Source organism: Pan paniscus, chromosome 1, assembly GCF_029289425.2.
Source record: "Pan paniscus chromosome 1, NHGRI_mPanPan1-v2.0_pri, whole genome shotgun sequence".
NCBI classification, from domain to species: domain Eukaryota; kingdom Metazoa; phylum Chordata; class Mammalia; order Primates; family Hominidae; genus Pan; species Pan paniscus.
Window position 1 is genome coordinate 165,440,924 of NC_073249.2, and position 12,243 is coordinate 165,453,166.

Genomic DNA, 12,243 nt, shown 5'->3' on the forward strand with positions numbered 1-12,243 from the left:
TTTTGAGATGGGTCTTGCTCTGTTGCCCAGGCTAGAGTGCAGTGGCTTTAACATGGCTCACTGCAGTCTTGACCTGCTGGGCTCAAGTGATCCTCCTGCCTCAGCCTCCCGAGTAGCTGGGACCACAGGTGTGTGCCACATGCCTGGAAATTTTTATTTTTTGTAGAGACACTGTCTCATTATGTTGCCCAGGCTGGTCTTGAACTCCTGGGCTCAAGCCATCTTCCTGTCTCAGCCTCCCAATGTGCTGGGATTACAGGTGTGTGCCATGACACCCAGCCGGATTATGGATGATTTTTAAATAACGTCCAGTAATTTTTAATCTTAAATAAAACACAAATGGAACCTAAAAATCTCAAATAATACTTTTTTTGGAGATAGTGCAACCTAGTAAATAGAAAATAAATTTTAAAAACCAGCAAATCCTGGATTGAATTCATTAGATCTCTTATTACAAATGTGATCTTGGCAAGCCAGTTAACCTCTCTGAACTTCTCTATATAGAGTACAGTATAATGGACATTACTCCAATCTCCCAGCCCTTTAACTAAGGCTTTACCCCTCTGTGATATCCAACAGGTCACTCTCTTCACAGGAACAGTCCAAAGGGTGATCCCTATGGAGAGGCTTTGCAAATAGGATGGGAAATCCCTAAAATTCCTATTTTAATATAATTGATACAAGTAAAGAAAAACACTAAAAATCATTTCATCAGGGACTACTGATTCCAGTATCTGATAAGGGACATTATATCCCCAACACATTTGCCTTCCAACATTTAAAAAAGATAACACCCAAACTTCTCAAGGGTTAATGTTATGATCATACTTGTACACAGTTTGAAAAGGTGTAAATTGGCACAACCTTTCTGAAAGCAATGAAGTAATGTGTATCAAGAGGAATGTTCATACTGTTTGTATTAGCAATTCCAATTCTAGAATCATATCCTAAAAAAATTATTAGAGTTGGGGACAAAAATACATGTCTAAGGATATGCTGGAGCATATTCCATAGGTTAGAAGAAAAGTTTATATCCTATAGTAAGAATATAGGTAAAAATTATTTAAAATCCTATTTCTTAACTTTTTTTTGAGTAAGAAAAGGCATAAAATGTGAATTAATGGCATACTAGATATTATATTCGGTATGGTCACAATCATCTTATATGTGTACACACACACACACACACACACAAAGATGAGGAAACAAAACCAAAATGTTAATAGTTGATAATGGGAGAATATAATTTTCTTTTTTATGCTTTTCTATATTTTGCAAATTTCCTAAAATGCCATATATTATCTTTATAAAGAAAGACTTAAACTCATCTGTCATCTGAAATAATAAAAAACTAAGGTGAACACAAGAGTTGACTGGGTTATGACGACCCAAATGAATGGAATCATCCAATGTTCTGTTCTTTTTCCTATTCCTTCTTTGTAATGCTTATCTCTTAATCTTTTTCCTGCTTTGGTTTCCATGTTTTTCATCTATTTCAATGTACCCAGGATGGTGTTATTCTTGACGTAATGTAAAAGATTTTTAATGGGGTGTTTTAAGATTTTCAAAGGAAAGCTGCATGATATTACACCTCTAAACATAGTATGTGTCCTGGTAGAGTAGAAAACACTGGGCTTTGGAGTCCAGCAGACTGGGATCTGAACCTTTGCTCCGTTTCATCTTCTTTAAAAGGGGCTAACAATTCCAATTGTGCAGATTTATAATAACAAATGCAACTAAGGTAATGCATATGAAAATACCTATCAAAATGCTTGATTTTTAATAATTCTTTTTCTTTTCATTTAAAAAATTTAAACACTAAAATATTAGACTACACAAAATTAAAATACTCTAAAAAGTATTTATAACAAATTATGTTATAAGATAGTACAAGTACATTTATATTTAATGGGTTCGTAAGGCAGAACCTGCAACCAACTGATAGCTACTGTGAATGAAAATGCTCACCTTACACTGAACCCCATGCTCTCTGTGAGGGGGAAAAGAGTATTATTTTTTACTAGAAAAATCACACATTTTTGGAATCACTCCAAAAGTTCAGGTTAGTACAGCTAAAAGCTAGATGTATAAAAATTGCCAAGGATTTTATGAACTCCCCCATGTATGAGTATGTGGTTTTGATCACTGTCATCATTTTAGTATAAACAAGATTATTAGATCACTAGACAAATATTTTTAAGAATAAAGAAATCATAATATTTGATATAAAAGGAGGACTGAAAACTTAGCAATATCTTTCTCACTGGATAAGGCACCAAAGTTGTCTGCCAACAACCTTGTCCCTTTCCCTGGAGTAAACCACTATTAGTTTCTATCCTTCCACATACAGTCTGATATGTACATGCATCCCCTCTCCCATGCAGCATTCCATACATATTTCTTAGCACTCTCCTTTGCTGAATTAATGTAACAATATAACTCAAGGATTAGTCCATGAATTCATGGAGACAGACCTATCTTTTTATTTTTAAAGAGCTCCTAATGTACAATACTCAGTTGGTAGGTATTTCAGTTATTACCAGTCTCTTATTATAATCAATGTTGCAATCAATACTTTATGTACATTTTTGTTCATATGCCCTAGCCATGTATGCACGGCTTACATGTAAAATTTATATATGTACTAATATAGGTACAAAATGTAAACATGTTTTTGTGTTATAAAGTTTATCACACACATTTACATTTTATATATATAAAAAACTAAAATGTCCTCTGTAGAGGTTGAACCAATTTACAGTCCTTTAGTAGCACAAGAGAATGTCTGTTTTCCACATGCTTACCAATATTGTGTTAAGACACCTTTTGATCTTTGCTAATCTAATAGGTAAAAATATCATTCAAGTTTTAATCAGTATTGCTCTCATGATACATGAATGAGATGTCTTTCAAATGTTTTCCTTTTCTGTTTATATCCTTTTCTTGTCTTTCTATTGGATTGTTGGTCTTTCTCTTACTAACTTTTAAAAATAATTTATATGTTAGATAATTTAGCCCTGTCACGTCTGTTACAATTTTTTTTTCTATCTTTTGTGTTTTGACTTTGTTCATGGTGTTTTTTCCATGCATAAATTCTGGATACTTTCCTTTCACGGATGCTGGTTTTTTGGCATTATTTAGAAAGCCCTTCTTTACTCCAATAGTATAAAAATTTGCCCGTATTTTCTTGTGCTATTTTATGGCTTAATATTATATTTTTGATTCCGGCTGAAATTTGTTTTGATGTAAGAAACATTATTTTTTCCAGACTGTCCCAATATACTTTACTCACTAACCCCTTTTGCTTCTCTAATATAAAATGCCACTGTTACCATAGATTAAAATACTGTACGTATTTAAGTCTCTTTCATAATCTCTCAATTTTTGAAACATAATGGGATAGCAGCAGCACTGATAGTGGAATTAAAATCAACATGGAAATCGAGCAAAGTAAAATAAGTTCCCTGGCACTAAGTGACATCAGACTTTAAACTAAGAGTAGGTGAGAACAATGAAAGAGTTTGGGGATTGTTCCGTATCTTGCCTGTGGTATTGGTTACAAGAATGTTATTAACATTCACAGAGCTGTACACTAAAGAGTGAATTTTATTGAATGTAAAATTTTAAAATTAAGAAAAAGAACAGTAACATAGTCCAGGCATCACTAATGAAAAAAAACAGTTCCGCGAATGGAAGCCACTAACTCCTTTTTTTCATTCTTTCTTAAAATCTACTGCTTCTTCTCTGACAGAGGAAACACAGTCCTTATATTTCCCCTCAAACTTTCTGCTCTCTTCCTTTACCTGCTAATAAGATGCACTCTCTGGAACAGAAACCAATTCATACTTAAGTATAAACAACTACTAACATCTTCCTCTGTATTTCTCCCATTGGGTTTTCACTGAAAAAAAAACAAACCAAAAAACCAAAAAACCAAGAAGCTTTGGGCTAAAGCAAAGATCCTCATGCTACAGCCAAGCCTATGAGCTCTAGGTTGAAGGTGAATTGGATGGAAATTATTACTCTAGCATCCTGGCTGAATGACCTTGAGAAAGTTACTTTATCTTTCCATGCCTTGTCTTTCTCAATCTGGCTAACAAGAGAATTTATTTCATACGATTATTCTGAGCATGAAGTAAGATAATACATATATAAAAACATTTTATGAAGTGGGCTGGGCACAGTGGCTAATGCCTATAATCCCAACGCTTTGGGAGGCCGAGGCAGGTGGACCGCTTGAGGCCAGGAGTTTGAGACTAGCCTGCCCAACATGACGAAACCCTGTCTTAACTAAAAATACAAAAATTAGCTGGAAGTGGTGGTGCGCACCTGTCATCCCAGCTACTCAGGAGGCTGAGGCATGAGAATCACTTGAACCAGAAAGATGGAGGTTGCAGTGAGCTGAGATTGTGCCACTGCACTCCAGCCTGGGTGACAGAGCAAGACTCTGTTGCAGAAAGACAAACAAACAAAAAAACAAAAAAACAATTTGTGAAGTGCCTGACACATCTGTAAAAGTAGAATACTTGGGCCAGGCACAGTGGCTCATGCCTGTAATCCCAGCACTTTGGGAGGCTGAGGCGGGCGGATCACAAGGTCAGGAGTTCGAGACCAGCCTGGCCAATATGGCGAAACCCTGTCTCCACTAAAAAATACAAAAATTAGCCAGGTGTGGTGGTGGGTGCCTGCAGTCCCAGCTACTCAGGAGGCTGAGGCAGGAGAATCGCTTGAACCCAGGAGGTGGAGGTTGCAGTGAGCTGAGATAATGCCACTGCACTCCAGCCTGGGTGACCAAGCGAGACTCCATCTCAAAAAAAAAAAAAAAAAAAAAAAAAAAAAGCAAAATACTTTGTTGTTGTTAATTTCTGACAGTAGCAGACAGCTGTGGTTCCCCCCAGAATCAGAAATCTAGTGACATTGTTTGTAATTTATTCAGTTACAGTATGAGGTAGTAGAAAGAGCATGGAAAGGCCTGTATTTGACTCCCTACCAAACTAACCTGGAAATGTAACCTCCATCGTCCAATCTCAGTTTCCTTGCCTATGAAATCCTGACCTCATAGGAGTGTTGAGAAGATGGGATAAGATAATATATATGTAAAAAGAGCTTTGTTAACCAAAAAGCATTGAACACATGTTAATTATTATACGAGAAATTTTAAATCCCAGTCATAGATTATTGTTAGGTTCTTGGCTAATGAATTCATATTCATTTGTATAATGAATATATACAAGATTCATCAAAGATATAAAAATAAATAATAAAGGTAACTTATTATATGCTTCTATTTTAATAGAATTCTAGTTGAAAAAAATCAAAGTTCATAGTGAAGAAGGCATGGAGAAACATATTGATAGGTCTTTTATGCATTTTTAAATTGAGTTTTTGTGTTCCTACTTAATTAAAAAAATATGCATGTTTTATCTTCCATCATAATTCAAAAGTGTTTTTTCTCTTTCCATTATATTTCTAGATTATGATGCCAATCTTCATTTTTTTCTGGAAAAGTCCATTTTTATAGTATATTGATTCCAATCTACAATATAAAAATTGGAACTTAAAGTACAGTTACCAGAAAGAATTGTGTATTTTGAATTACCACAGCACAAACAGACCCAAACATAATGAAAGATTTGTCCCATGCCTGAGCTGTTCTCAGGACTCTTAGGTCTATTCATTCATTGTACTACATGTTCAAAAAGGAGTCCCTTCTCAATTTAATGAGATGATACACACAGAAAAACCCAGTCACCTGCAAAGAGCTGTGAAAGGCAGCTTATTATGATCAGTCCAGCAGTAAGATGTCTAATAGGCATCTCAAACATAATTTGGTCAAACCGAACTTCTGATCTCCACCCCTCACCCAGAGATGCCCCTCCTGTGGTCTTCCCATCTCAGCTGCTGGCAACTCTATCCTAGTTGCTCAGGTCATAAACATAGGCATCATCACCAATTCTTCTCAACCCACATCTAATGTGTCAGCAAATCTTGCCAGCTCTACCTTTCAAATATACCTGGAACCCGCTTACTTCTCATCACCCCCATTGCTCCCATGTTGGTGCAGGTCATTAGCAACTCTTGCCTGGAAGATTGCAGTAAGTGCCCCTCCCTATCAACCCTGCTTGTTTTAGTTTTCTCCATTGTACTTACTGGTCCTTAACTCGCTAATTTACTTATATTTTAATTATTGTTTATCCCCTTCCACTAAAATGTAATCTCCACCAGGGCAAGGGATTTTTGTCTGTTTTGTTCACTTTTATATCCCTTATACCTAGAATACTGGCTGGCATGTAGAAGACGCTCATTTTATTTATTGGAAAAATCCAGCTTTTTAACTCCCTGCTTTAATTCTTTAATTCTTGCTCCTGACAATCTATTTTCAACAAAACCTTCAGGACGTATCTATTAAAATCTAGGTGGCATTACCTCTCTGCCCCATCTCACTCAGGGTAAATGCTGAAGTCCTTATAAGAGCCTATAAGAACCGGTGTAATTTACATCCCCAAGGTCCCAAATGCATCCTCACTCCACTCTGACCTCACCCCCTGCTTTCATTCCCTGATCTCACCACATTGGTCTGCCTTTCTACTGGCTGGTTCTTCTGCTTGGAAACCTCTCCTCCTACTGCATCCTGGCTCACCCTCTCGTCTTTGTCCAGACTTTGTTCAAATTTGCCCTTCTCAAGTAGCCCTCCTCTGATCACCCTGCTTAGAGCTGCATCCCTCCCCTCTCGGCTTGATTTCCCTATGTAGCACTTACATATCACCATCTTATATCCTACGTACCTTTTGTACTCACTATTTTGTTCACTGTCTTTCTTCCCTCTCTAGAATCAAAGTTCCATAAGGCCAGGGATTCCCTGCTGAATCCTAGCACCTAGAAGAGTGCTTGGCACATAGCTGATGCTCAATAAACATTTATTGAATAAATGAAAGAAGTGGTCTTTTTTCAGTAGGTATCAAAACCCACACAGGTAGTTAATCTGTGGGAATGGAGCACATTGGTTGTGAAATGCTCTTACAGGTTATGCTTCCATTTGTCATAGTATCCTAAAGAGACCTGGCACAGTCTATCAATCTTTCTCCAAACAAATCAAGATTATAAAAATTATTCTTGCCCCACCCCCACTTCCCTATTTCTTAGGGCACTGGTAAGGATTTTTCCCATTAAAATGTATTTATTTCACAGGATTTTTTTTCCCCCACATCTGCCTTCCCCCTGCTTTTCTGGCCACAGCTGCAAAGTTTAGTATTAGTGCCAGAGGCAACTGATTAGTTAAAAAATACATACTCTGCTCCAGGCTGGCATCCATTTGTATTTCATTATAAGAAGATATTAAAAATGATGCCTTGGACTTTTAACCGTCTACAGCACAGCACATCTGTTACTCCTGTTTGTTCTGATAATGTGACTACGAGAGTGAGTAGAGCAGTTAGTGTTATTCCATCAACACATAAGGGAGTTGAGGTCTAGAAAAGCTGATAATACAGAAGACACTTCGCATATTTTCCTACTTTTATTTTTATTTATTTATATATATATTTTTTGAAACAGGGTCTCGCTCTGTCACCCAGGCTGGAATGCAGTGGAGTGATCTTGGTTCACTGCAGCCTCGACCTCCTAGGCTCAAGCATTTTTCCTGCCTCAGCCTCCCAAGTAGCTGAAACTACGGGTGCACGCCACCACGCCCAGCTAATTTTTGTATTTTTTGTAGAGATGGGGTTTCACCACATTGCCCAGGCTGGTCTCGAACTCCTGAGCTCAAGCAATCTGCCCTGCCTCCTAGGCCTCCCAAAGTGCTTGGTCTACAGGTGTGAGCCACGAAGCCCAGTCCCTATATTTATTTTTAGAATTGTATTTTATTGCAAGTCATCTCAAACTCCTAAATAGAAAAGGCTGTTTTACATCATACAGTTTACATTTTTGAGAACAGCCTCCATTTCAGACATCAAACTGTTGGGATGCTGAGCACATGTACTGAATACCCTGTCATGATGCTCCTTCTTGCTAAAGTTGAGCTCTCATAAGCTGACAAGATAAACAGAATCCACTCAACCTGTGTGTTTAATTTCTAAGAAAGCACCTGATTTCTGAAACTATAGTTTTGCCCTACATTTTTATCTAGTGGTAATCCAATTTTAGGCCCCCCAGCTGGTTTCAGAAGAAAAGTTCTATCTTCTCTTAAGGCACCAGGATGTCATCCCTACTAAACAGCTTAGAAGTCAACTCCTCTAAAATACCTTTACCTGGAGGCCCACACTGGACCAAACTCCCTCCCATGTCTTCACATGGCACCTATACACACCTTTATCCCAGTGTCATCCTGTGTAAACTGCCTGTTTACCTTTCCCTCAATAGATCCCCATTTCTTGAGAGCAGGGATCCATCATCTCTGAATCCCACGCACTAACACAGCCATGCCGTGTCATAGATGCCTGATAGGTGCAGGCTGAATAAATGAATGAAAAAGGCAGTCATCAAAGATGAATGTTAAGGGAGGGAGAAGCTACTTCACTCCTGATATTTATTCCCTTCCATCTACTCTTGGCTTCTCTCCACCCTCTCACCTATTACTCTCTAGGTTGTAAGAGCTTCAAAGGAAAAACTGGACATGACTAGTCCCTACCACCCCACCCTGTCTCTTCCTCTTCGGGGACAGGTGCTGGTGGGAAGCACACTGCCACCCGCAGCTTCATGCCATCAGCTTTACAGGCTAGGGCGGACCATATGTAGGAAGGGCTGCTGTGGTCTAGCCCTGCCAGTGACCTGGTAGCTATGACGATGTAATTGGGGGTTCAGTGTTAGGAAGTGCCCTGCCCACAGTTATAAACTAAATTCTCTCATAATAAAGGTGATATTTTGTCTTCTGATTTAAAAAAATATTTTATTTATCAATTGGTTTAGAAATCAGGGCATGGGAGAGGATATTTTAAAATGAGGGCCCTTAAATCCCCTCCAAATAAGGATGAGTGGGCTTCAAGATTTTTAATTTGAAAGGCTTCTCCTACGCTATAAATTACAGCTCTCCCAGCCTAACACCATCTTGTTAAGAAAGCAGAAAATGGTAAGCAATAGTATGCTGTGAAACTACATATTACTATGAATTCATCATACCCTAGAAAAGCCTTTAGCTGAACAAGGGCTAAAATGAATGATGATAAAAACCTTTCTGTGTCATCAGTAGAACATTTTGTTTTGTCTATATTTCTAGAATCCCATGATTCAAAAAGTAAGTATCAAATTATCTGTATCAAGCTCTGGGACTCTTTCTCCTGATATTCTCTCTCCCCCACCCCACCCCAAATCTTAAGTGCTGCTCTAACATGCAACCATATGAGTTGGATCTGCCAAGACTCCTTCTGCCCTTTGCCCCTTAGTGCTGACAAGATGCTTGAGGCTGGGCACAAGAGGATGATAGGTATCATCTTATACATAGCACTTGGTTCAATCCACGGAGTGGAGTCCAGAACTGTGGACCCAAAGGCATCAACTCAATTTAGGGGTTGAGTAGCTTCTCCAAGTCCTACAGATATATTTTACCATTACCCAAGCCTGGAGCCTTCCACTGTGTAAGAGTTTGGGCAGATAATAAAATACTCCAATGATCAGAACTGATCTCAAAACAAACATGCCAGGTAGATATTATCATCTACATTTTATAGAAGAGGAAATTGATTCAAAGAGAAACACAGTTAGTAATTTGAAAGGTGGGCATTTGAGCCCCCATCCTTTAGACTTGAACAGCCACACATTACTATTTCCACTCTTCTGCTGTGCCTCAGCAGAGCCTCATTCCCATTACTGAAAAACTCATTAGGACACACGAGCCATTGAGAGTGGAGGTGAGGAGCTGTTTCCATGGAATTGATTGCATATTACTATGCAGCTTTTAAAAGACTGTGGCAATGTCCTGCACAGACAGAGAGAAGACGAGCAGAAAATGGTATGCAGAGGCATGGACAGGGCACAGTAGGCATAATCTGTAAGCCAACATCCTCAAGGAACAGATGTAAGTAGAGTCTGGGGGCAGTTATTTCTCTGACTTGTTTAAAGATGTTACATAAATACACAACTAGCAGGGCACTTATTGTGTATTTATGTGACATCTTTGAACAAGCCTCAAACCTCTGAGAAGCAGAGGCTTTCCTTCTAAGCTGAGCTTCTAAGATCCATGGGCCAAGCCCAGCTTGCTTCTCTGTCATTGGACACTGAGGGTTTTCTCCTTTGTTGACAAGTGTTGAATCACCTCTTACCAAGAGAAGTAGGTCTTCCCTAGATTGCCCCTGAACCTTCAATCTTTTGGCTATTGATACAGAATCCATGCACAGTGCTGCTCATTTCTGCATATATTATCAAAATGCATAAATGCTGGATAACCCAAAGCTCACTCTCTGATGTGTCCATGAGGGCCTCTAGCCATCTGGATTCCGTGCCCCCAGAATCAAATTCTATGAACATGGCATAAACAGGGGCTCAGTTTTCTTCATGTCTCTTTCCCTCCTGTATTCACTATCATTATTATTCCAATACTGAAGGTAAGGAAGCTGAGAGGCCTAGAATCTTCATTCACTGTATTCATCCAGAGGACTGTCCAATCCCGATGCTTATGTCTACAAAACACTCCCCACCATGTCCCGTTCCATTCTACACCTATTACTGTGGTTCAAGTTCTTGGCCTTAACACTCCTTTCCTATGCTGCTCTTACATCCTTTCCTCTGTAGATTCCTTGCCTCAGTCTCACTTCTTTTGACAACCCCCTTGAAGGCTTTCCTTAGGGTCACACTGCCACAGCTCCTATCCTTCTCTTATACTTTGCTGCCTCTTTACAGCTTTAGGGAAGGTGCTCATCACACTATCTATCAAGGCTAGGGCATCCATCCCCTAGGAACTCCAGCCATCACTCTTTTTGTCATTATTCCAGGCACTAATAAAAGCCACATTTGTGCATTCAAACTATTTCTATCCCCTTGCCATATCTAAAACATCAGGGAATATCTGGAGAATTACTCTCTCTCTAGTTCAAGTAATCATTCCCATCATCTAAAAGGGTTGTGAAATCTTATATTCTTTGATTAAATGTTCTCAGACTGTTCAGAGAAGAGCCAAGACTTCACTCCTCCTTCCATCCTACTCTCCCCTCTATCTCCGTACCCCAGCCCCCACCCCAACCTCTGCCAAACCTCACCATGCGACTGCCAGGGCTACTAGTGTTGATCTTCTGCCAGGCTCTTACTCTCAGTGAATGGTCAGTGTACACACCTTTGAGTTGATGCTTTGATCTAGACATTTTCTCCTATTTGATGTATGAGGTATATAACTTTCAAGTACATTTCTCTTAGACTTCAAGTTCCTGGAAGGCAGGGCTGTCTGTAAGAATGAGGAAGTTTTTCTAAGCAGAATCCATGTAAGTAGCTGCTGCTTGATGATGGGAATAGCATTTGAAATCCCTCAAATAATACACAAAATGTAATAGCTCATAACTTGACTTCAGTCCTAGGTATGTAGCTACACCATCTCATCCACCCAACACCCAGTGTTTTCCTCATCTGGTGGAGTACCCAAGAGTCATGTTCACTTTGATTCTCGGTCTGGCAAACTCATGCTACAACATCACTGGGGATCTGTGCCTCTTTCTAGAGCCTATACAGCGAGGGACAAAGCCTAAGTGTGGATTCCAGTGCATACAGCTTTAGAAGTGACCGGCGCCTTGTCGCAGCCATACTTACTTGGTGACGTGGGGGAGGCTGCACCTCCTTCTGTTGACGTGGTTGGAGGCTTTGTGTCTGGCACCGGCAGAGGCACAGGCCTGGCCATCGGTGGTGGCGGTGGCGGTGGCAACATTGGGGTGGGAAGGAATGGGTTGTGCACCTTGCCTTGGCTGCTCCCATTGGGCTGTGAGGGTGGGGGGCAGAAAACACACATACAAGAAAAAGAAGAAAGAGACAGCAACCATTAGCTGCTTCTGAAAACAAAATATTCATCAGGCACCTTTAATGTAAATTACTAAGTATCTAGCTGCTTGAATTCTTCCATAAGCCCATATGGAAATGTCCATTGTTGGGTTCTGTTCTTAAGGCATTTCACAAAAGTACTCTTAGCTGCATGTGCTCCATGCATCCTAAACTTATCTCTTGAACTACATTGTCCTTCTTTGCATCTGGTTTCATAAAATCACCTGCCAATCATCACTTTGGATTTGTCCCCTGAGTAACCAACTTTTGCTTGGAATCTTTTGTATTTTT

The 12,243-nt window shown here is 39.4% G+C and overlaps 1 protein-coding gene across 2 annotated transcripts in view; it reads right to left on the reverse strand.

Annotated features, from left to right (window-relative positions):
* NFIA (nuclear factor I A) overlaps positions 1 to 12,243 on the reverse strand; it is a 381,707-nt gene that overhangs the window by 44,271 nt on the left and 325,193 nt on the right. For both annotated transcript variants that reach the window (XM_034966293.3, XM_034966283.3), the window contains exon 9: positions 11,728 to 11,893. In XM_034966293.3, coding sequence (XP_034822184.1) covers positions 11,728 to 11,893 — 166 coding nt within the window. The remainder of the gene's footprint in view (positions 1 to 11,727; positions 11,894 to 12,243) is intronic.